At 37.7% G+C, this 26,210-nt stretch overlaps 2 protein-coding genes across 3 annotated transcripts in view; both read left to right on the top strand.

Annotated features, from left to right (window-relative positions):
* The window catches only part of LOC131777503 (transcriptional regulator Myc-A), a 47,107-nt gene that overhangs the window by 3,234 nt on the left and 17,663 nt on the right, over positions 1 to 26,210 (top strand). Inside the window, exons 1-2 of one of the 2 annotated variants that reach the window (XM_059093823.2) lie at positions 11,001 to 11,132; positions 13,573 to 13,653. The gene's annotated coding sequence lies outside the window, so the exon portion shown is untranslated. Of the gene's footprint in view, positions 1 to 11,000; positions 11,133 to 13,572; positions 13,654 to 26,210 lie in introns of those variants that run through there. The other variant, XM_059093828.2, reaches the window with a different exon arrangement.
* Positions 16,807 to 25,979, top strand: LOC131778055 (uncharacterized). The gene is made up of 5 exons (XM_066171217.1): positions 16,807 to 18,659; positions 19,139 to 19,144; positions 23,612 to 23,695; positions 23,790 to 24,406; positions 25,537 to 25,979. The coding sequence occupies exons 1-5, from the start codon at positions 16,888 to 16,890 to the stop codon at positions 25,977 to 25,979; spliced, it is 2,922 nt and encodes a 973-aa protein (XP_066027314.1). The 5' UTR covers positions 16,807 to 16,887.

Below are 26,210 nucleotides of genomic sequence, written 5' to 3'. Positions count from 1 at the left end.
CACTTTGAAGAGGAATCTTAGAGTCAATTGAAGTCGCGTGCTGCAAGGTAATTATCGATACCTTTCGTAGCTTGTCTACCTAACCACGCCAATCAGGTGAGGAGAGCGCATGCTCTTCGAGATGTTGGAGTGTGGTCGTGATATGATTTCCTCACGTCGGTAAGAATTGACGGGAATTTACTGTTTTTGTCTCGGGAAAATACATCCTGTTCTCGATTCCCTATAATTTTAAGCACGTAGCGTGTATCAAATCGATGCCCTGTCTGACCTTCTATTACCGTCTAGACACGAAGACATCAAGAAACCCTCAGGAACGTGAAAAATGATGCTCAACTCAAGAATGTTCAAAACAGTATTTGAATATTATTATTAGCTACAACAGAATTCGTTTCCTTTCGCAATCCTCAATTTAAGGGGGAAACCATGATTAAAGTATTTGCCTCGGGTAAACAATTAACCCAAACGCAGGAATTTCACTCATGAACAGATCTTACTTCATTATTCGAGGTTCATAAACGTGACCAGACGTTTGTCATGGCTGATCATATCACATTATTGAAATTGTTAGTGTAATAATCTTTTTATAACCCATATGTGGTGATATGCTAACCTCTTGCTAGTAGATGGCACGTGCCAGTAAAGTAAACTAATTCAGTTTTTTTTCTTTGCTGTGCAACGTCAACTTAAGTAGTTTTTTCGGACAGTGCGGTTTCATTGCATCACACGCGCACAACCATCTTGCCAACAAGCTCTATTTTTAACAGGTTTGTTCAATTGTTAACAAATGTGAGTGCCATAATCTTTTTATAAACCAGACGTGGCGATATGCTTACCCCGTGTAGCAACTAGAATTTGCCTTTCTATCCATTGTCAAGCAACTGCGAAAAAATCTCTTGTTTTTCTTTCTCAGTATTAAACTACTATTATGAGGTTCTCTTTCTATTCAATAAGTTCGCGTTTTTGCGTGAGGTTATGTAAGAATTACGCAACTGCGATTCATTTCTAGCCGGTGTGAGCGTTGTTTCCACCAGATAATTCTCATTGCTAATTGATTTCAACTAATTGAGTCGTTTCGTTAGTTTTTGCTAGCTCCGTGTTGGTCTTGTTTAGGAATTTAACTGCCTTACCTGGTTACGCCACAATTTGTAAGTTAGTTTCTTTTTCATGTAGCCTTTTTCGTTATTCTTGTTGTTGTTATATTTGTACTTAGATATTTTAATTAATTATTTATTTCAGTCAAATCACGTCTGCACGTCTACACATCCTTACATCTAAATACACGTCTATCTGGCAAATAGTTTAAATGTGCATTCGTTCTGTGGCCTTAAACGTAAAGTATTTATCTACATTTTATTCGAAATATGTGCATGGATTGACTATGAATGATAAATACATCATTTCATGATGATTTTTTCCTATAAAGTTACATTATTTTGAATTGTGTTTCCTTTGACTGGCTCATTATTTTGGCATTAAATACCCTAATCAAATCATGTTTAAAGTGTTGACTTCATAGAAAGGAGAATAATAAACACGAATTACTAAGTACAGTATAAGTAAGTAATTAAAGCCCTTATACAGACCCAAGTGGCCCATGGGGCCGGCGCTTAATTCCGGTTTTCTTAGCAGGAAGCGGTTAGGAGTATTGCTTCTCCCCCCTCGATCCGGAGTCGAGCGCACAAACCATGAGACCACCGCGCCTCCACACAGTACAGCATAAGCTAAGAGACTTAATATGCGTTATCAATAACCAAAAATCTTATTATGTCAGAACAAGCTAATGCAGAAGAAACTTTCCCCTGATAATCGAAAATACGAATGATCTTGTCGACAGGATTTTTAAAAAAGGAGAGAAACGAAAAGGTATGTCTCTAAATGATTTACACAGCACTTTTCACACCTTATCTTTGAAAAAAGGTTTTACAAACGAAAAGAATTACAAACAAAAGGAGTTCTTGGTCAATGTTTCCAACAGGCTGTACAAAAACAGAAAAAATATATATTAAAGAGAATAATAAAAAGAAGAAATGGAAAAATAGTAAGAGTAATGCCTTCTGCTTTTTTCCTCTTCATTTGAAATGGTAATAGTAAATTAAAAATGTACTTAATTTTCATCAAAATTGTATATCCTTCCGCTTGAGCATCATACAGGTTTATCGGAAAACTTGTGGTCATTGAGAAATCATTAAAATTTATAGAACCACAACTCAAGAGAAAAATTTAGTCGATCTTTAATATTCTTCCAAATTAGGAAAACGGAATTTGAAAGAGGGAAACATCACGTTGTTTTCTTTATGACAGCTATGGTTTAAAAACTACAATTTTTAGACTGTTCCCATTGTCAGTGAAACGCCGAAAATCTTGCTTAAATAATCGAAACGATCATCTCTTTACTGGCTCCCATTAAGCCGTCATAACAAGGCCTCTTTTTAAGGGTTGTACTTACCTGTCCACCTTCAGGTGCCAATGTATCACTTCTTGATGTCTCGAACCAGCTTCTGTTTCCACTGACAGCAAAAAAGAAAATGTTATTTGCCGAATGATAATCTCGAAGCAATAGTTACGCCAAAATTTTATAGGCAAATACTTTCTATGTTTCCCGCACAAGCGAGCAAAAACTTTGATCAAACACACGTTGTTAGGAGACTAAAGACTAAATCGTCGAAATTTTACCAGCCCTTCTTCTCAAGTTAGCTTATTTCCTATTCAGTGAAGAATCTTACTCCCGCCTTTAGTATTGATGTCTCATCATGGAATTTGCATGTCTAACATTTTAATCCAAGACGAAGGATGTGGCTGATACAAATCGTTACTCGAGACCCAAACATTGCCGCAGATAAAGGCATTATTCTTGGATGACTCCTGCAAGCCTTGCAGCTTTAGAGAGGCTTTTTTCCTCTTATTTAGCATAGTTAAAAGAAGGTAAACAAATTGAACAAACAGACAAACCAGCCCGTTTGAAGTTTCCTCATTTTCGCTAAAAGAGCCCAAAGGGAGTGACTCGGTCTCTCGAATCACTTATTGGTATTCCAAGAAATTTGGGCAAAAAAACATGACTAAAATGCTTATCTAACATTAGAAATATAGCTGAGCAGAGTTTTAGACATTTCAAATTGTCGGAATCTAATCATGACGGTATAACATCAGAATATTATGCCATTTCAAGGTAGTCAGTACTCAGAGAAAGTGAAAAGACAAATTAAACTGCATTTGGTATTGTGCAGATTTTTGAAACCAAAACTTACTATACAACCAATCTTCGATCAGATTCTCCCTGCGAACAAAGTCTTACAGGGTTTCCTTTGTCTGTCTGCCAGTTCTCCTAAACGATTAAAGAATAGACAGATGTCACTGAACACAGGTTATAGGGCACTGTCCATAATTAATCAAAACTATAACAAAATTCTCGGAAGTGATTGGTAATCACCAGATCGATTTGAGGACTAATAGGAGAGTGTACGCGTCACGCTTGTAATTGGACAGTGAAATAGGACAGTTGAAGGGACAGCGAACACGTCATGCTTGTGTAAGTGGACAGAACGCGTCAGGTGCGCTGGCTGTTGTCTCGCATTTCGCCGAGTTTACTGTTGTTTTTTTTGTTATGAAAACGTGTAACCGATGTCTAGTTTCTTTCTCAAATTTTGTCATAGTTTTGATTAATTGGTAACAGGACTTCGTGTCGTCCAATTCTATCTGTAATCATACTCATAATTAACAAATCGGACTCCTGCTTCACGGTGCGTCCGATATTGTTAATCGCCCGTATGATTACAAACCGAATTGTACTCTACTCAGATGCAGATCAGTTTTGAATTTAATATAGTAGCTAGTATTAATGATTCGATAGACTGTCTGAACAAAACTAACTGACTTAGATAGTAATCAGCTCATAAATTTTACTTGTAATCATGTAAAATGGTATTTTCTCACGTGCAAAAATACTTCTAAGTCGACACAAGACTTTAATTGTAAGTGAAAAAAGAGCACTAGTCTTGAATTAAAGGAAATAATTTTCCAGTGAGAAAAACATTCAGAGCAAATTAAAAATAGCCTATTTTTCGGTTTGGTACTCATGCAGGAAACAATTATTGTCTGTTGGCCTTACATTCGATTTCTACGGTAAAAAAAAAACATCATGAGATAAGGATGGAAAAAACCACCAATTTAAGATTAATATTGACATCATGTTCTCAGTTACGCGAAATGATGATGGGAAGTACTGTTTATTTAATTTTTGTTTTATGCTTGTCAATTACACGTGCACAGCTGAAAACCCCGCTGTTAATGTTGATACCATGGAGAGTGGAAGTTTATTCATAAATACTTGAAATGAACAACTCCTCCGCAAACATACCTCATCTATCAGCAACATTTCGACATTTTCATCTCCTGCACCGAACTCCATTATCAATTGTCAGAGTTATGACTCCTAAATGATCGAAAACCAGCTGCTACTGAAGAAGTATAATGATGAAATCGTTATAAGTTTGTTATTCCGATTAACAGCTACTTAAAAGCTAACGCTTACAAGTGTACTATTTTACAAGTTACTCTAAAAAAAAATTACGATTTTTAAAGCAGATTTCAGCAGTTTCCTCTTTTATTTATAGTCCAAGACAAATGGTGTTTTTGACCGAGGTTTCTAAACCACGCTGTTTAATACGCCCTAGTAAGTTTAGGAAGTCGCAAAAAATTGGGCGATCGCCAACAAAATCTACAGAAATATCCTTTTGGAGAATTTGGCGTAAGACCCTTTAAGTATACATTTGAAAATACATGTGCAGTGGGTCGAGTATATCTTGTTTCTGATTAAGTTTGAATGTCCCAGTATGATATCTTAGCAACATGATACAAAAACAAAGTTTTCAGAAAAGCCGACATTGGAACGATAACTGGCCCGCCTCAGATCAGTAGATGACAGAAATATGTCAGGAGAGTCAAGCAGATAATGTACTCGTTTATCTAAGGTGGTGACAATTAGATTTATTTGACAGTTGAGTCATCAAGTTTCCTGACACCAGCTATACTGGCCGCGAATTAAAATTTAACAAGAGCGGGAAGTAAGGAACTTCAAATCGAGTTTTCTCAAGAATAACAAGACGTGAACGAAAATAACTATCAAGACTTTATCTCATTCATTTAAGCTACCTAGCAAGAAAAAAAGTATAATTTTTACTTCAGTTCTCCTTTTAGCCCTGTTGGAGACAGACGATAATTGGTTCGACAACATTGTTAATGATCCTCTCAATGGCGTAATCTTCTTAACGGCGGAATGTTGTTTGACCGAAATGATGATTTTATAACACGTAATGATGCAAAGATCAATGCAAAGATCTAATGTATATCAACACTAGTAATGATTTTCCCAATGGGGTATGCTTCCCTTTTTGGAAATTTTCGGTTTTTCATGTCAACTAAGCACTACTATTTCATATTAAGTTTCCGAAGAAAAGTTTCGTAAAATATAGTAAAACGAGCGCGAGCTATTTACAAAAACGTATTTTCCAACTGAAATCTTAAGCCCACCAAAGTGTGAATAGTCAATTATATGTAACATGTCATCATATATGACTCCCGATGTATTGTTTGCGGCAAAACATCCTAGCTCTTTGCATTTCTTTCCTGTCAACATCTGCACGAGCCGGGTGGCCTTTGCTATCTGTCGTGCGTATTAGACTAGACCGTGAAAGGAGAAAGTTAAAAAGAACAAAAGTCCTTAGGAAAGAGCTAAAAAGAAGCTAGGCTGCATGTGAAAGAAACAACTTCAAATCGAAATAGCCGGCCAGCGAATTAAACTAAATAATAAAAAGGTAAGTTTCTAAAGAAACTATGGTGCAGCGTCGGTGGGAGAGTATGGCAGGTAATTTAGTGGTAACAACTGAGTTGAAAACGTAAATTAGCCACCGTAAAAGGTAAAAAAGCGGACGTTTCTTACGTTTTCAACTCAGTTGTTAACACTAAATTACCTGAATTAAACTAAGGTTTGTCTGGGGAAAAATATGTTTTCACTGAGAGTCTCCTGAGACTCCGCAGGACGCTTGCTGACTGTGGGGTCGATCAAGATTGCCCGCACTGCTATGGTTCGCATCAATGCAAAGCTTTGCGATCCAACTTTTTACTACGAGCTCTCTAACTGTGGAGTACCACAGTATTTGGCCCCTTTGTCTTCCTGATCTCATAACATACCTACCAAATTCATTTAAGGTAGGCTCTTCTAGAATTTACGCTGACGCCACTAACATCATTTTTCGTGCTTCTGACATACCTGATCTTGAGACTCAAATCAATAAGGACCTAAAAAAGGCGTGGATTTTTGGCTAAACTACTTAACTTGACTACTAGCTTAGAGCTACTAGTTCAGATATCCATGTCGCCAAATCAGAGTTAATGATAATCAACTCGAAGCAGAAATTTCATCGTGAATATGCAATGGTTATTAATGTAGAAGGTGTCCGAGTAACTCAAAGAGACAAGGGCACATCTCTTTGGCGCATGATCTTGTACATTTTCATTATACAAATGATATTGGATTTGATATTTGGATATTGGATATTGGCTTGGATGAAGTAAACATCATCATCATACCTTCTGAATCCAAAGAATGTATAGAAATTACGGCTAAAATTTATTTGCAATACATACCCGTCAACTGTTTGTTATTTCTTGCCTATTATCACTCCAAAAACTAAAGAAAATTAAATTACGTTTTTTTCGGCAACGTTTTACCACACATCGCCGTATTGGCATCTTAAACTCTTTAATTGAAAGTGCGACAACAACCTCGAGAAACTTCATCCCGGCATCCCGGGGTTGTATATGATTTTATGTTCACGCGGGCTACTTTTCGACCACGGCTAGGCCGGTTACCTCACCTTCCTGAGGTCCCCCACCTAAATGTAAAGAGGCCCTTAATTACAAATGTGATACAACCTAGAGAAACTTTTTACCGGAATCCTGGGTTGTAAGATTGTATGTAAACGCAAGCTACTTTTAGACCACCGTCATCCCGGTATAGGCCATAAATCTTTAAAGAGGTTTGTGAGAAACAAGTTCTTGAATTTGTCTATGTTTATCTTTCTTCGCAGATGATAGCCGTCGCATTACTCCAGGAAATAAAAAGTCTCTCATATTTTTTTCCTTTAACGATCGCTTTACGGTTCATTGCGTTCTAGCTTTTTGTTGAATTATTCACTTTGTCTCAGAAACATAAACTCGATCGTTCTGCTACGTGACTCACAGATATCAGAAAATATGCATGGTATATTCCGGGCGAGGGGCCAGAAAAACTAATTGCTTCAGATTAAGTGAGTGATGCGAGTGATGCCGACTTACAATCCTATTCTTTTAATATCAAGAAATATAAAATTCTATTTTTTAAAACACTTCTTGAAACGATATGATTTTGATTCTCTCTCCGCGTATGCTTTACACGTTGGCAGGAGCAAAATAAATCACCAAGAATTCTTGTGCAACGCCTCGATCATGGTAAGGCACAGTTCATAATCTTAAGATTAATAAGCCATCAGCTTATTATCAGCGCACTCAATGCGCTCCTAGTTTAATGTGTATAACTTTTTACGGTGGGTATAGCTGAATGATTAGACTTTTTATCATATTCCTTGGCTATTTTTGGAGGTCTTGAGATTAACAGAAGCACTCTTTGATGCTGTTTGACAACTTAATGCAACACGTAAGTGATTTAATCAATAAACTATAAAATCACGCTGCCTGAGACGTCACTGCTCGAGATGTATCATCTTGGAGAATTATCTATAGATGGTTTCCTTAACATTGCATCTATACTGAAAATTAGTAAACCAGTTTCAGGGAATTTTCATTTATTTTCTAAACGAACGATTTTTCTAACCGTGTTTTGCAAAGTCATCATCACCATCAACATAACTCCTGTATCCGAGGAATATAGAGAATTTACAACTAGAATTTATTTCGCACACCTACCTGTGAACTCACTGTTATTTCTTGTTTACTGTAACTTCGACGTCGTTCAAAATTATCGTTCAACACAAGGCGGCAAATGAGCTTTGTTACCAACAACAGGCCTATTATCACAGTCATCAATAGGTCATGCATCAACAAGCGTGAGAAACTCACCTACCATTCTTATCGGCGGAATTTTTTTTGACCCAAATGATTCTTGTATACACAAGCGTGAGAAACTCAACCAACCATTCAGAGAGCACATGTCATAACACACAAAAAATATTTTTCGTTTTGAAAACAATAATTTACACAATTTTTCAGTAGAAGCTCTTCAGAAAGACGTCGTCTTCAATTGTTTACTGTGTCCGGATGGCGCTACGCCTCAGATTCTGCATGACGTAAGGGGAACTATGATGTTCTTAGGCCACTCAATTTCTGGTATTTCTATCCAACCAATGGCCATTGTTCGAGTGATCATACCATTCAAGCACCAAGAATCAGCAAATCATGTTAAGAAACAACTTAAGGACCTCAGCCTAACAGTACAGGGAACTGTCAAACCCGTGTTCGTTAGCCGTAAAATCAACTAAGACCTAAAAGTAGAGGAGAAAAAGCCACAGACTGTAAACCAGCAACGCGTTGTTTATCGTTTTCAATGTGACCTGTGTGATGCAGGTTACGTGGACTACACGCGCGGACATTTAAACGTTGGTGTGGACGCTTATAAACAACGGTCATCTTCTATATATAAACACTATCCCTGAAGACCTACTAGGGTGCTTCGATGTTCTTAAGAAATGCAAAGATAAATTTGATTGCCTAGTGCACGATATGTTATTGATCAGAGAACTAAAACCAACTCTGAACGCGCAATCCGACGAGAATGGCATCATGAAGACTCCGAAACGTCGGTTCATATCGCTGATTTTATCCTTGTTTATATATATAACTTAATCTTTCTCGATAATGATTGCTTATAGTACGTTATATTGAAAAGGAGGGTTATGCAGGCGTTCCATTATGCTTTGCGTCAGAAGTAATGGGCACCTGTTAGCGTCGATTCGTTTTTATGGCTTCTACCTCCTGTGGGGGCTAAGCCATAATGTTGTCCTGTTGAGTGAGTGAGGGTTACAATAGAATACGAACGACCTCGTCGTCCACAACGAATTCTGCCGAGTTTTACCCTGCTTTTGTTCGAATCACTTCGGATGTTACACGAAATATTAGCCGGTGATCACACCGTTTTTCACTATTCTCTTGAATCATCTTTCTCTTGTGGAACAGGGCTCTCATAAGTATGTGGGATGCGGCAGGTTTTCTGTTTTGCATGCGAGACAAATCTTCTACAAAGCTACGTTAAAGCATTATCATACAACCTCTGGTTCTTTTCAATGCTGTAAAAATTGTGTTATATCAATGGCTATATGCCGTCTTTCCTACCTATTTTTTGAGTGTTGACAAAATTCCCTGGCAGATGAACATATCAATACTTAGATTCAAGTCGGTTTAGAATAGGAATTTCTGCGGAAACAGCGTGCACGGAAAACGATAAGGACCTTAAGCAGACGGGTGTGACAATGACGAGGAAGACGTCGATACAAATTAAAAAATATCTTCAATTTGAAGACAAAATTTCGTGCATGACTGGATGCACCACACCTTAACTTAAACTTAACTTATGTGAACAGGGTTAAGTTCCAAGCTTAAATCATTTGCCTTTCTGGAGTTCCCTTCTCACATCACGAAAATTTTGGTGATTTCACATAGTTGTTTGGCAGAGGACGGCTAGGAAAGCAAATGCTAAGCTATCGTTCTGCTTATTCGCTCTTTTGTTTCCCAAGTCCTCGTTGCCGTTGCAGTTGTGGTTTGCTTAAGGTCCCTTATCTCTCCCAACGAATTAGCATTGGAACAATACACAACTTTTTGCTTCAAAGGATAACAGCCTTGACAAAGTAGTGTTTGGGGTATTTATTCAGTCACTGCTTACAGGAGTGCTGTAGACGTCTGGCTTTGCCCTTTGTTTGCGGTTGTTGCCGCACGTATGCGCGCGCAAGGAGGATGCCGTCTATCAAATTGAGGTCCATACCGAAAATTGCGCGCGCTTACTGGTCCACGAGTTAATCTTTACTCGCGGAGGGCATATCTTCTACAAGGCTATTGATTATTTGAATGGGGTATGAAACTCGTACTTCGTCTTTTAGGAGCAGCTAGTCCGTGCTAAATGGAGCAGAACCTTAAGCTTCTTGGAGAGTTTATCGCACCCTACTTATCCTAAGGAACAGCTTTTTAAACTCATGTCAACAGGGTTAGTTTCTTACTTTATGCAAGAGTAGATCAAGTGAATTCACCCTCTCTTGCCTTAACCATGGGATGTCAAACATTTTCCCACCCTTTCCCTTAGTTCACAACAATTCGACCATTTTCAGTCATTTTTCTTTGGTCAGACTTGGTGATATATTATTTCTGAACACCTCTCTCTACATTTAAAGCAGTGTGACCTCCATGCCAATATTAGATCATAAACAATGCTATCACGGGATCTTTAGGAAGCTATCACGTGAAGAAGTTTCTACGTGGGATAGGAAATGATTTGCACGCTTGTCTTGATGATTATCATGGGATGAAAATCAGTTATCACCGATAAAAATATCGCTTTCGTGGAATACAGAAATAATTATCACGCGACAAGAAAGGAACATCATTCACTCAGTCGTGTCGAATGTCAACATGACCAAACTGCATAATAGTGTTTGTAGACTATCTTGACCGTTTGAACGGGCTTTAGAGTGACAATTTTGTGGCACAAAATCGAAAGAATGCTTATGGACACTTTCCTAAGCAAAAAATGTAATCACGTTCAAATATCTTTGAAGGTTGCTTCAATTTTCTATTGGAGAAAAACTGAGATTTGGTCATTTGCTATCATCCGTATTAATTGAGTAGCCCTCTTGCTCTTACGACCCTCCTGTCCGGTTTTAAAACGATCCAGACAACTGCCTGTCACACTTCTCTAAAAGTAGCCAATCAGAAGCGAATATTTTCGCGCCTCATGCGCCCCGTACTGTGTCACGGAGGTGTCACGCTAGATATTCAGTGCCATGTGCCGAAGTCCGAGTTTCACAACTTTTACTGTCGTTCAACGCTCTCATTTAGTCTACGAAGTTTCTCTAGGCATTCATTTCTCTGGGAAGGTAGGTTCTGAATTTTTAATTTGTATGTAAGCGGCTCCTTTTAAAGGTAAATTTTCAGGAAGCAATCCACTCTGTTTTTAGTAGCGCGGGTGTCAGAATTTCTGTCAGTGTAATGAGTAGTACATTTACTGCATTATTCTCTGTCGCAATATTAAACTTCAGACCAGATTTCTGCATTTTTCATTGAAAATTATATAACTGTTGAATGAATTTAGAAGTCAGGATATTCAGGGAAATTAAAGCAACGCAACAGGTTGAATGGTTCGGCATTGAAAACTTTGTAATTTTGTGGTGTACCCTAAATTACCACACAGCATAGAAATTTCCTCGTGATCCTTAACTTGAATGAAATTTGTTGAGAAAAATAAATATCCTCTCCTTTACAATTCTATATCTCATTATGCGTGTCTATATCTTTATTATTATAAAGTAAACAATGGCCTAAACTATAGGTTACCTTTGTTATCATGTACTAGCAAAGGTTATAGACTAAAAACTTTCCCTTAAAATTTCTGGGAACTTTCAAACTTTTGAATTGACTTTATTTCAGTAAGTTGATATTCAGTTGAAAATAAACAAAAGGGAATGAACCCCATAAAACTCTGTAGTATATTCCAGAGAGCATACTGTGCTGAGGTCAATTTACGATTAAATTTTCATTGAATGAAAGAGGCCGATGAATCAAAAATTTATCCTTTTACTAGAAACAGCATCCAGAGAGTTGCCAAATCCTAGAAAGTACATAGTACACTTGCTGTAATTTAATCCTCTACTCCTTAGATCTAAATTTTAATTCTCCTCACATTCTGTTATACACTGCCTATAATTTCCTATCAAAGAATATGGTATTGAGTCACATTTTTTATAACCAGTTGATTTTTATTTTTTCTCATCACCTCTCAACTTAAATGTATATTGATACTGTAGGGAGAAATTCCTTTTTGGTCACCCCTTGGGGGAAAATGTTAATTTATATGTCAGTATACATGTATAATTGGAAGGAAGGTTTTCTTGCCATGCTCCAATCTCTACTGAGTTCTCATGTTTAACTAATTTTTACCAGTTCACTGTTAACTTTCAATTTTTCTAATCACTTCAGTTCAATTTAACTCTCAAATTGCTCATGATGTGTGTTCTCTTTTCAACCCAGCAATCAACTTTTGATTATTTGCATCCTTATGTCTCTTTGATGTGGCAAGTCAGCAGTTGAGTTTAGAGTATTCAGCTACACTGGCTGGATGGAGCAGAAGAAAATAAAATAGAGTGATGAAAATATCAAGTGAAGAAAAGTCTGACAAATGGGCTTTGTTTTAATTTTAAAATTAATTGTGGCATTCTTCCCATTGCAACATGGTACATTTCACTAACTTGAAAAACATTGTTAAATTTAAAGTTGTTTTTGTCAAATCTTGACAATATTAGTGCTGTCAGAGCACCCCTTGATTTCACAATGGGAAGTAAATATTCTGTTTGGCTTGTTTCAATCTATTTTAATCCATTTTGACCAGGGCCCCTTGTCCTCCTGTTTTGTTTGCTAGGCTATCTCTAGGTATCTGAGAGTGCCCCTTGACAGTGACAGTCCACTCTACTTTTCTCCTTCCAAATGTTTAGTCATGAAAATTGGTGTCCAAAATTTGGTCTAGCATTACTTACATGTAGATATCTCTGTTCTAGACATTTTCTCTTACCATCTCCTTGAGAGGGATTAGGAGAATGCCAATGCTAAATCATTATGCAGTTTATGAAACCTTTTCTCAAAATTACATCTGGGGAACATCAGTTGGGAATAGGAGGTTTTAAACTACTAAAAGGCATGAATATAGTTCTTGCAAAAATTTAGTTAACCTCTCTGATATTATAAAGGAGCAGTATTCCTCAGCACACAAAAATACTATCATTTATGGTAAATATCTTGCATTTTACAGTCTAGAAATGCCCTATTTTGCTAGATGTGATCACTTTTTGTAATTCCTTGAAAGTTATGGTTCATCTGTAGCCATTTTACTCTTGTAAGTACTAACTCCATTTTGGTATATAAAGAAGGAGCAGTATTCCTCAGCTCTTTAAAATACATGTATTTATAGGAAATTTCTTCTTGGTTTGAAACCTCCCTGTTTTGCTAGATGCGATCACTTTTTGTGAGCCCTTGAAAATTATGGTCCATCTGGAGCCATGTACTTTAGTCACTTAGTTGAGCAGAGAAGTGCAGAGCCCAGGTTTGATAATAAGCACAGCACACCTTTCATTTTCCCAGGCCCTGAATTATGATCTAAAAGAAAAAAAATGTGGTGTTTTAACAGACTTATGAGACAGTCACAATACAGACAGGTATTACTAATGAATTTATATTAGCACAGAGGATAAAGAAGTGTCTATAATTTGCAACTGATTAAGTTTTTCCTTTTAAATAGGGATTTCATTCTTTTTTTCTTTGAACTAGGTGGATTGGGACTATCAAATACAAATATAAAAGAGGCTGTTGTGAAAAGAGAACATGACAAAGTTTAAACAATGGAGAAGGGTAAGTTTTAACACTCGTATTTGTTTTTGTGCATGATTATATGCAATGATTGGTTGGAATATGTGTACAAGGAAAATGAAAGTTTTCATAGGATATTGATCCCCAACAAATATACCAGCATCCAATAATTATCTTTTGATTTATAAATGAATTTTTCAACATCCTATGAACAGTTAATCATGTTATGTGATTAGCTGGTTCACAGTAGTCCTGAAGAGGAAAGTCATCACTTACAATGGCTGACTGATGACTTTCACTGAAGTTGCCAAATTAACAGTCTTCTATGGGATGGAAATAAGAAAGCACAATTTTTTTGATCTATGACACTAAAGGAGGTTCAACACATAACCGTCCTTTTAATTGTGATATGAAATAGGTCAAAACATAGATGCATGTAGTTCAATTTGTACGTCTTATATGAGCTAGGAGATCTCTAGTGATTACTGGTATGTTTTTGTTTACAAGAAGTGAGTGCCACATCCATCAGTTGGTTACAAGCTAAGGGTGGGAATATTTTCTTCTTCATGACTTTTGTGATCCCCCCCCTTCCCTCCTCCTCAGCCCCATGAAGTAATATCATGCTTTAAAAGTGGAATTAGGAGGGCTTAAACCTGTTATGCGAATTTAGACATTTTTAAGAATTTTCTAACAAATTTTGTCCAAGATACACAAGAGACACTTGCAAATTTAGAGAGAAATGCTGGGTCCAGTGGGTGTTTCCATGTTTGCTCCTCCTTTCTGAGCTGCTTTTCTGCATGCAGTACTCCAAGTTTGTAACTTTCATTAGGCGATTGTGAATAGAGGTACATGTAGCCAAAGTATGACCCTGATCATGTACATGCCAATAGTTACTGCACATGCTGTGTATTAGAAAAAAACCCTAAGGATGTAATTTTTATTGGTTTGTTTGGATTTCATTAACTGAAGGCAGTACAAAATCATCGGCACCCCTCCATTAACATCAAAACATCTCCCCTGAAAATAAAGTAATATACTCTTCTGCATCTCCTTATCTTCCCCAACTTGCTATGCTTTATGTTTTTCATCAAGAATTCAGGGGAAAATTCAGTTTTCTTTTCTCCTCTCTCGGAAGTAAGTAAGGTTTTGGCTTCGTTAATACGTTTTTCATTTCATGCTGAAACTTTATTGCATGAGAGATGCTGTATTTAGTACTCATACAGTGATAAATATCAATCCATGGTCTGTCTTATTATACTTAGGAGTTACTTCTGCTGCTTTCAGTGATAAGAAAAGTAAATACTAGGAAAATCATATATTAAATACATTGTTACGCGTGCGAACGGTGCTATTTACATAGACCATAAGATACCATAATTATTGTATAACCTGTAACTTATACCCAATTTATACCCAATTCAAACCAAAGAGCAAAACCTCCAGAGCTGTTTTGTTATACGCAATTTAAAAGTTGCTAATAAGCAGATCTTTGTCGACCTCGCATCCAGCACAATGAAAATGCAAGTTAGCGATGATATAAACACTATGTAAAATTCAGTTTTTAGATTTTCTGTTGGTGATTTTTATTGAGTTAAACCTGGTTTAACAAAAACTGTTTTGTTGGTTTTTATGGCGTAGCATCTATGATAGAAAACATGTTTTTGTGGCTTCGGATGTCAGGAATGATGTGATAATTGAAAATGCGTTTGTTCAGGCATATTCGATTTTCGACGCCCGAGGCGTGTAAAAATGCTTGAGTCGTGAGGTAATAACGAAAATCTATACCTTGTAGTAGACATGCCACTTGTGCGAGATTTGTCACATTGTACATTAGTGAGTGGGAGTGACCAGTCTCATTAAATCAACATTTATTTTGTAGAGCCCTCACTAGAGCTCGCAGCGTCCAATTCTTTAATTTTCCAAAAATTTTGTCAGATGTTTTTGATGTGTCACAGGAAGTGACACTGGGAAAGGAAGTTTCGCGTCACTGTTTATTTGTTTTCTTGTAGTGAATAAAACTTTAATAAAATTAGGATTAGAAATTTCGAGAAATCCTTCTGTGGTGATTCAATTTTCAAAGACAAATAATGACACTATCAAAACAAAACTAAGTGCAACAAACTATTTATCGACATTAGTGAATGTGAGGGTTATTTGCGATGATACGAATGTATATATATTTCTTTCTGAAGTTCGCTTGCGAGCATGGTAAATTAACAGTCATACAGTATTTAGAATGCTTTGTTTATTTTGCGAAACCCTACAGCTCTTAAAGATGCGATCATGATACATTAAGATTTATGCAGAATATAACTTAGATATGAGTATTGATTTCATTTGTTTCGGTTTGAAATAGTTTATTCAAATTTTTGTCAGTGATACATCTCAGCAAGTAGAGTTCTTTATGTACTTTCATAACCAAAATAATTCAGTCGTGTGACTCAGGAGGGCATAGCATTCGGCAGTTATGGGTGGAAAACCTTCCGTGTGCATCCAGGTAATTTGAAGCATAACAATCAGTTTAATTTTCGTTCTTCAAATAACTTGAGGGTTCTAAAAATTATGACTTCACATCCAGACATAAGTTTTTTTAACTTTCATGCCACAGGAATAAAACTGCCTGTCTTCAGGAGATCCTCATGTTTGAGAGATACGATGACATACCTTTTCTTCTACATAGAAAATTAGCGCTGTGCCTTCAACCTAAATTAGAAAACAAAGGTGCGATTTAAATATCGAGCATCGATTGCATTTCCTTGAAGTTCTTTCTTTTGATGTTTTTATGCAGTTTACCCGTAATGTTTTGGTAAAAAATACTTGTTCTGTTAAAAAACATCACGTGACCGTGGCAGCTGTTCGAGTCACATGATTGGCAGGTGGACGAAGTAGATGTTTACTTAGTTCTGTTTTACTGCAACATTTTCCCCCACGTAATATCTGCATGTTTCTTAATTTTTTGCGTCTAAATTTGATTATCTCTTCGTTTTACCGTTGTTAGATTTCATATGTCTTCTATTCATTTTGTAAAGTATAACTTTAATTAATTAGACTGAAGAGTTTCGACCGTTGTCTCAATGTTGGAATCCATTTTGCTAAACTCAGAGCGTGGGCGTTGATGGCAATGTTTTCCATTTAAATCATCCAAGTGAATGCAAATGTGCCTTATTTATTGGTCCGAAAGCTTGTGTCATCATATCATCATTCCAGCGAGGTGTGTTTCATTCCCTAGTTACTCGATAATAAAAGCGGCGTGAAAGATCCTCGCTTTCGCCAACTATGAATTCTTCACCGAAATATATTTCAGATGAAATTTTCGAGTTCAAAAAACAGGAAAATCCTCGCTACCACAACGATGTCAACACCAACAGCAACCTGAAGCAAAATTTAACCGTCGGTACCTCTCCATACCGTACATCCTGTTTTTCGCAAAGTCGTGATTCTCTCGAATCGAACGGAAGTGTTTACGAAGCTGTGTCGATCGGAGAGACCAGTTTTGGCGGGAGTTTCGGTCACGATGAAACGGATGGCAGTATTTTTGGCGGGAAGTCTCATTCCTTTGCGGCTGACGATGCCCAGGTGGTTCCTGATTTCAATGACATTTTAGAAACAATTCATGTTGACTTGGATGAAAATAATACTCGATCCCACGTACAGTTTATCACCGAATTCGAATCTCCCACTGATACTTGTGGTCTTCAACGTAGAAACTTTGACAGATCGCTTCTTAAAAGGAGGAACTCTGAGCGTGACGAATTGGAGATTTATTTTCCCTGTGTTCTAACACCGATCCCCGTTGATCGTCTGTACAGCACTCTTGTTGACGATTCGACGGTATTCAAGTTTCCAACAAGTTCGGATGAATTCTTACCCGAGCATAGAGACAGTGGTGGCTTGGTAACTCAGGCACAAAGTTTCAGTCATTCTGTTCCCATGTCAGAAAGCAAGAATACCTTAGAATCGTTTGGGAATTTTAACGTGTTCTTAAAACCACACGGGAGTCATGAACAGTTTGACCCATCTGCTAATATGTTTGAGCTACCTACGGCGACTTTCAGGATGAAAAATCTTCCTGATTCGTGTAATGTGATCCAGGAGAAAGATTACAATTTGGGGAGCGGAGATTTCTGTCACGAAGGTAATGGATCACCACATGTGGCTGATAAGAATACGCCGGTATCACTGTCCGTCACTGGTGCAGAAAATAACCACAATCTTCAGAAGTCCCTAAAAAACACTTTTTTCTTGGAGGCGGTGAATACAGTAGATCGAAATTACATTTCGAGGGCTTCGATGTCTCTTTCAGGGTGTCCAACCTTTTGTGAAACCTTACCATTTCAGTTAAACTGTTCCAAGCTCATCGAAAGCGTCACCAAATTCCCGCCGACTTTGGGAGAGAATACAGATCATTCTCTTAGTCGCATTTTGTCAGAAGAATGCTTTACAAACAGTTTTTTTGATCACAACCCTGCAAAAGAACTTCCCTCGAAGAAGCAGTTACAAGTTAAAGGCAGCGACGAAGCTCTTCAACTTGCTCGTGCAGAGACTTTGAATGTTAGCGATGGAGTATTTTCCAAACTGGACTCAAGTCTATGCAGCGTGCAGGATGACTTATGGAAAAGCACGCAGAGACGAGAGCGGGAGCTGCAGCGTAATTCAAAGAAAACTAACATTGAAATAAAGACAACCGCCTCTCCGAATGCTAACCGTTCGGCGTTTTTTATGGGAAATAGTGAAAGACAGAAGGAAAGCCTCAGATCGAAGCGTTTCAAAAAGAAAGCTAACCTTCAGGGAGAAACAAGGGACCTTCACAACGATATGGAAAAACAGCGAAGAACTAATATGAAAACACGCTTTCAAAATCTTCGCCTGACCTTGCCTGAATTGAAAGACAAAGAGAAAGCTTCGAAAATTGTTATATTGCAGAAGGCATTCCAGTACATTGTCCTGTTAGAACAGGAATCGATAGAGCTAGAAAACAGAAAAAGAGCCGAAAGGCAAAGAAATATAGATCTTTTGGAAAAACTACAAAAAATAACTTCAGGAGATTAGTTGACGAAAAATGTGTGAGAATAATTTGATTTAACGTTTGACTTAATATCCATTGTACTTTATTGTAAACTTGAAAACATTGAGCAGTTTGATTGTTACTAGAATGTTGTCATCTCCCTCACCATTTTGCTGAAAAATGATGATTTTAAAATAATACGTCAGTCTACTTGATCGCTTTACTCGTGACTACTTTTTACATTATATCCGTTCGCAAAGATGTCGCTTCTCCTACGTCATTTTTTCATCTTTTTTTTTTCCTTTTAATTGTACATTAATTCAACCAAGTCTCATCGGTTATGAGTTTCCACTCAAAGCAGAAATATAGCGTCAAGCACATCAGTGATGAGAATATAAAGAGGTGCCCCTAAGGGGAAATTATGTGATTTAACTACCAATTCTCCTAACTGCCATTCCAAGGATACGTATCATGATAGCTTGGGAGAAGTTCTGTCCTATGGCGATGTCCATGGTGTTTAAGTCTCATGTAAGTCAACATTTAGTTTTTCCTCCCTAAAACCTAAAGTTTTTGCTTGTCGTTGGAAGTTGTATTACCAAGGCCTACTCTACTGAAATTGTGAACTAACAAAAAGGAAGTAAAAGTTGTTGAGGCAAAATAAAAAAGAAGTGATTAATTTTCACCTGTCGTGTTGATCCCTGGTGAGTACCAAGGCTATGTTGTTTTTATTTCCCTTGATTTGTCAAAATATTACTATTGTACACAGTATCATTTATCTACAGTGTCCGACTATTATCGTTTTTTTGGAAAATAATGCCAGTGTTCGATTTGTAACCTTGAAAAGGCATTGCATTCTGATCTCTTAACGCTCGTTTCGTGCGAAGATTGTCCCGCTTAAAACATGTTATTTAATCCATATGGTGTCTACCAGGATCTAAAGGTTATCGAGGTATTGCAAAGTTGTGTTCGTGCACCTCAAGATAAAAGTTCTGACATCAACAAAACCTTCCTTCAATACAAAGATCTCTCAGCCCCTTTGATTGTCTCTCTTGTGGTCGTAGATGTGCATTCATTCCTCATAGACATATAATAACTGAAAATCATTTTAGACGGATATTTGAGCCTTTCACCCCCAAGGTAACAGATATAAATTTTCCGAACTTTTGGCCATACATTTTCTAGAACTTACGTAACGAGAATTAGTTTTTGAATCAAGCAATATCTCTTTGCTGATATGTTTCTTATTTTGTATTACCTTTCTGTTTGAGAATGAACTGATGTGGAAGTTAGAAATCCCGTCGGATTATCTGCTCCTCCGTTCTCGCTATAAACACTCCTTTGCGTGTCGCATTGTTAACTTCTTTGTCGATGTTTTGTACGCGATGGAACAACCTCGCACTCGTCAGAAATATTTTTATTTTAATTTAAAATTACGGAGTGAAACGAAGCGATAAAATTTTAAACATCCTCACTGGTCAGCCCCAGATTTCCAAAACATGGTCACAACCAGCATTTTCTTTATTATGACGTAAGGAACTAGTAAAGAGGTGAAGAAGTGATTATCATGTCGCAACTTTGTACAAGATCTTTTCGCATAACATACGAGAAGTCTCAAAAACTAAAGGAAATGTATAATTATTTCCAAATTTTATATATATATTTTTTTATTTAAGTCTTGCCTGACCTAGCTTTTTCTCAGTGAACGAAGCAAAACTAGGAAAAATATTTTCAGTCGTGTGTTTGTACCAAAAGAGAGAAGCCTAATCAACCTTCGAATGAAATATTTACATCGTTAAGTTAGCGCCTATCTCGCGCTTGGATGTCAAAGGCAAACTTCACACACAGGTCAATTAATTGAGGTCAGGTTACCAGGAAACCACGCTGTTTGCCGCCCTTTTGGAGAAGCAAGTTGCCGTTAGAGCTCAATTAACCATGAGAAGCACGCTTCAGGCAGGTCTCTGAGCGATTATAGGGATTAGAGATGTCCAGTGCGACAAAGTAACACCAGATTACAAGCAATCTTAGCCTAGGTGCCGGGCATAATCAAGTGGAACATTATTGTTTTTCAATCTTTTTTTTCTCCTGGCTTGTACACCCACGTTGATGGTTCTCAATGAGGCGATCGATGCCTTCAACGCCCGCACGAATTTTTTATAACTAAACAGATTTGTAACAACTGAAGATGATGTTTTTACAAAAGGTCATGTACGTATTCAGGGAATTCTTTTTACAGAGAGACCACATAAATTCTTCTCAAATCTTAATATTGACCAGAGGTAATTGGAACATAGAACAGCTCTGGAGCTACCTTTGTGATATTTACCTAAAATAACCATTTGTAATTTTAACTGGAGAAGTCTCTTGGCGCAGTTTTTAGTTCTACGTCCGGGGCAAATCTATGTTTATTGTCACTTTAATTGTTTATTAACTGGTTTATGTCATCTGAATATAATTTTCATATCCCTGAGTCCACAGTCCGGTTTCGAGAAGCAATACCCTCTCTTGTCAGCCTTACTTGCGGCGTCACAAGTTCGAGTGCTTTATTTTCTACCTAATTTGATAACAGAATCTGTTAAGATGTACTTGTACCCAATAGCCACAGGGCTCTTTATCATCGTCATGAAAATCGAAGTTTCCATGTTGAGATGAATTGTCTAAAGTATCCCGTCTGTCCTAGTGAAACGCCAGCGAGGACGCGTGAGAGAGCTGAATATTCCGTAACTCCTTTTGGTTTTTATGAGCTATTTTATGTCCTCTCCTTTTTTTTTTCCTTTTTCCTCAACATCTTGAGGTTTAATATCCACTTTCTTTCCTTTCCAATAGTACCCTTTCCTTAATGTTTTCTTCATCCACCATCTCAGGCTTTTTTTCTTTTATTCCGCATTCTTTAGCCATAATGGGGCACGCATCCCTTACAGATGAAATTTCATTACGGCTATGGGTGACACTAAAAATCTCTTATAACTTTGGGAAAAAAAAAGCAATGGCTCCTTTTTTGTTTCGTTTCACCATCAGTTAATAAAAGTTCTGTTTGATGGAACTCTACTTTCTATTTGGGAAAGTTCGAAATATGATCTCGAAAGCCCTACGTGTTATTCCCTTATGGCATGTATAACTCGTTGTGTCAAAAATGCTTTCTGCTCGCTTCAATGGTATATTCCATGTGGTCTAAATTTAGCGAGGGAAGGTATTTAAAACCGTTTTGCATTTAAATGTAAGTGAAAGCGGGTGCTCTTTGTTCATTATTTTGACATGCATTGTGTTCTTAATCTGAGATGTATGAGCCATTGCAGGGTTTTCACTGCTTTGTGACAAAGGTAGTACCGTATGCCGCATAAGAATATAAAATGAAAACAACTCGTGTGGTGTCAAAGTTATCATAAAAGTGACGGAATTTACATTTTAAACCAATAAAGGGAAAAAAATGCCCCAGACTGGTGATCTCTTATTGTGGAAAGTATTTCACCGGTTGAATTACATGGGGAAGTTAGTGAACTAACAAGAATGCATTAAAAGATCCAGTCTTTTTTCGGCAAGCGTAAAATTGGTATGATAAATGGGTCTGATGTCAATTGTGTGATGACCTGTCTCAAAACAGTGTCATTGAACACAAGAACCAACTTCGAGTTCGAACTCCTCACTAAGATTACATCTAAGCTAATTCCAGTCAAATAATTTTATCAGTTCTCATTTCGCCTCAAGCATTAGTGTCCGATTTTTCGAACATTTCAACTTTACACGGGTTTACTTTTCATGAAACCAGAGTAATCAGTGTTTATTTTGTAGCTTCCACCGGTCAGATTTTGTAGTGGGCGGGAATTACAACATGTTTCGTCTATTTCGCACTCTTATGTGGGGTGCCCGCTGTAAATGGAACTTGCCAAAGGTGTTGAAAACCAATCGAATTAGTCAGCTAACTCTTCTGACGACAATTATTTGAGATTTTCATCGTGCGTTTTTTGCATGTGTTAGAATGCAGATTGAAGGATATTGACTCGCAGGATCCGTTCTTCTGAAAGTAATTTACATTTGTCTGGTTCAAAATCCCCTGCAGTTTTGACTGTGCCTTGACATTTTGGCGAGGAAGTATGAATTTTTGTTAGTTAATCGAGCCCTAAGGAGATAAGAAGTTTACTCTTTTGTCAAAAGTTGTTGATTTTCAACCTTTTAAGTGCGATACAAATACATATTAACAAACGGGGCCGATATCAATCTACATTAAGGCGGGCGATGTTGGATCACTACGTGACAGAAATGCCTGCTTAATCCTTGGATTCCTTTACCAGAGATTTTGCTTAAGTTTTTTGTCAAAGATTGCTCTCATTGTTTTTTTTGTGTGTGTTCTTTATGTGTCCACTGCTGGTGACCAGTGTTATATCCTTCCGACACCTGCGCCTCCCACCTCTTCACCAACAAAAGAAACACGATTTGTGGAAAAGTGTCTGTGAAGGATTGGAGCAGTCAGAGGCGATCAGCCTCCGATTAAATGCTTTCGACTCTAATCTAGCTGAAACAACCGCGTTTATTCTTCTTTCGATGACTTCTAAGTGTATCGCTTTGTTCAGGAAATTGTATTTTATGAAAGGTCTCTCTTATGATGGAAGAAGGTTCATATTTTGCTATTTCTTTTAAGGTAGCACTCATAGCTGGTTGTTAATTGCAAATGATGAACCGAGCGCCTGTGACGTTCAGGAACGGCGATTCAGCCTGACAGGTCGCTCTATAAACACGCGTTTGTCAAATGTTAAGAGTTGTAATTAAACTCCGGTCAACGGCGACGTTAACGCCAACAAAGAAACTGGTGCCACCTTCATTATGCAACATTAAAGCGTGCCTTTCTAAATGCTCGCCGTTCCCTCGTGTTTTGATTGGAAATCGTTGCCACCAGTTAAGCGAATCTAGAGTTTCAGCCGTCTTTAAGAAGTAAGATTTTAACCAGCAAAGTAATTTTTTTGCACTTCACATTGCAGCATTGTTTGATCTGTTTCCCTGCAGGACTTTGCAACTGCAGGGAAATTGTGCCTGTGTGTCGGAACGTGTACTGTCATTTAAGGTTCATTTAAATGGCTTTGTGACCAGGTGGGTTGGCCATCTGAGTTTTATTTGAATTTGTATTGTTTACCTGTGGGTCTTTTAAATACACGTGCGTCCGTTAAACCTTCATTCATTTGTAACACACCGTGCATCGGGTTGAGAACACTCGAATGCATCCTCTTATCTCAAGCCGTAAGATGATGAATCGTTCTCAACTCAATCTTTCACCTTGTTCTTCACCACTTGCCTCGTTTAAAGACAAGTTTGAATTCCCAGCCCCTTCAGACCTTTGGCCCTCATTTTCGTTCCCAACGCCACCGACTTCGCCGGTCGAATTCTGCAGCAACTGTCAAGAGGTTACGAAAGAGATGCGCTGGCACGCCGCCTCGGGTCCGTGGGGAGAACTGAGGGAAATCTCGGACGAAGAAATCGAAGTGGACGATGTCCCATTCGAAATTGCGCGGCAATTTTGCGGAATGCGCGCCGAATCTCCCGCCATTCTCAATGACATAATGTGGAGCGGAGATCGAGTCAGGAGGCCAGATTCTACCACCGATTTCGAAGCTCGATTCAGTTTGTCGTCAACTCCGACATGCTTTGATCAACCGATTAGCCATACATTTGTCGAGCCGGAAGAGCTGTTCTCATTCTCGTTGCTAAGCCACTGCAGTGATCAAGACGTTGGTATGTTGGACAGACTCGCAAACAGTGATGCTGCCTTCAATATTCCATCAGAGGACCTTCCATCCGAAACAGGTATTTATTTTGCACAAAATATTTACTCATCGTCCTTTCGTCTCTTAGAAGAAGAAGAACAGAGAATAAAAATCTTGAGCCAAAGTAAATCTGGAAAGACACCGTGTTGCTCGAAAACGTGAAATGTCTCTTCGCCAATTTGTTGTTGTTATTTTTGCCTGTTTGCTTTGTTCTATTATATTGGCTTTACAGTGTTCTATGTCACGTGCCCAGCAGAGTTTTGATTTCATTTATTTTGATTTCCCTTTCTAAAATATACATGCGTGGTAACTACTAATCCGTGTTTGTTTAGGACAACAAAGTAAACATTAAGACAATTGCCTAGATTTTACAAAAACAATCAGCTTCTCTCTGATCCAAAGCAGAAGGTTAAGCCATAGACCCGCGAGCTCAAGAAAGTTGTTTGTTTTTACTTTCCTCTGAAAAAATTTATTCGACCTCTGTCTTTCGACAGCAGTATTTCTGACTGAGCTGTGTTCTTAAATATCTGAAATATTTTTTTGGTTAAAGAACATTATTTAGTTGTCGAATATTGTTTTTTACAGTCAATTTGCACGCCGCTTTACTCGAAATATGTTTTCCTGTTTCCACACAAGGTGTTTCCTTATCATGATAAAGAATTCATGAATTTGTCTCAATTTTTTTTAATTGTGATCCTAAACGACGTGAAAATTTCACTATTTTTTATTTAAGACACAACTCTCAGTCTTTCTTGACAGTTGTTGTGTAATGAAAAATGCAGTAGTAAAATTGGAAAGTGTTAAATAGAAGTGTTATCTCTATAGGATCGGCTTGTTCTCTACTTCATGTACTCGAATTTAAACTTGTACGTCACTGTTGAATATAGTCCAATATTAACTTGCAGCGTGCTGCAATCAAATTGAGATCAGATAATCTTCTTTAAGAAAGGGAAAGATACACGAACTAAATCAAATATGAAAAAAAATATTTTCGTCTTTTCACTGGTGGGATACCAAAGGTTCTCAAACAAAAGATTGAACATGTTGAAAAATACATAAATCTAACTACGAGACTTCTGTTAAATGGTTTTGCCCAAAATCGTATTCCCGTTTTTCTCTTTGATATCTCTTTAATTTTTGTTCAACTGCCTTTCTCCTTTTGTGATACAGAGGAAGATGAAATCGACGTTGTAAGTGTCACAGTAGACAAAACAAAGGAAGAGGTCGTCACCACCCGTCTAAGTCCAGACACCACCGAGCAGGAAGACAGATCGATGAACACCCCGCCAAAACAGCGCTGGACTAAAGGAAAAAACGAAGAATCATCCGAGCCGGGAAACGAAGATGGAAGTGGACGTATTTCTCACAATGATTTGGAAAGGAAGCGACGCAACGATCTACGGAATCGTTTCCAGTGTCTTCGAAGAAGCATCCCATCATTAGAAGAGAGCGAACGCGCAGCTAAGATAACAATTTTGAGGAGAGCATCGGAATTTATACCTTTACTTCAAAAGGAGGAGGAGAAATTACTGGCGCTTAAAGCGGAAGAAAAGAAACGAAATGCTGCCCTTTTGAACACTCTCATGAAACTTACAAAAAACAAGAGAAGATGAACGCAATTTGCGCCCTGAGGCATTTAGGTGTGGTTTTCGGATTTCCTCTTTCGCGTTCACACTTCACTAACACATATATCTTCATACTTGAATACTTTTCTAAACCATAATTATTTTGATATGGATTTTTTCTTGTGTACGCACAAATACTTTTTCATTGTTAGTCGTTTTTTACCTCGTGCAGAAATTTTTGTCAGCAGTGTTCACGGGCTCGTGTTGTTTTGTGGTTAA

This window comes from Pocillopora verrucosa, chromosome 8 (assembly GCF_036669915.1).
Source record: "Pocillopora verrucosa isolate sample1 chromosome 8, ASM3666991v2, whole genome shotgun sequence".
Taxonomy (NCBI): domain Eukaryota; kingdom Metazoa; phylum Cnidaria; class Anthozoa; order Scleractinia; family Pocilloporidae; genus Pocillopora; species Pocillopora verrucosa.
The sequence above is the reverse complement of the archived record's forward strand: the minus strand, read 5'-3'. Positions and strand labels throughout refer to the sequence as shown.

Bases quoted from the DNA above. Each gene is read 5' to 3' on its own strand.
- LOC131778055 (XM_066171217.1), top strand. From the start codon at position 16,888: ATGAATTCTTCACCGAAATATATTTCAGATGAAATTTTCGAGTTCAAA. The intron at 23,696-23,789 runs GTGGGTTGGCCA...CATTCATTTGTA, and splicing joins TTAAATGGCTTTGTGACCAG to ACACACCGTGCATCGGGTTG. The intron at 24,407-25,536 runs GTATTTATTTTG...TTTGTGATACAG, and splicing joins GGACCTTCCATCCGAAACAG to AGGAAGATGAAATCGACGTT.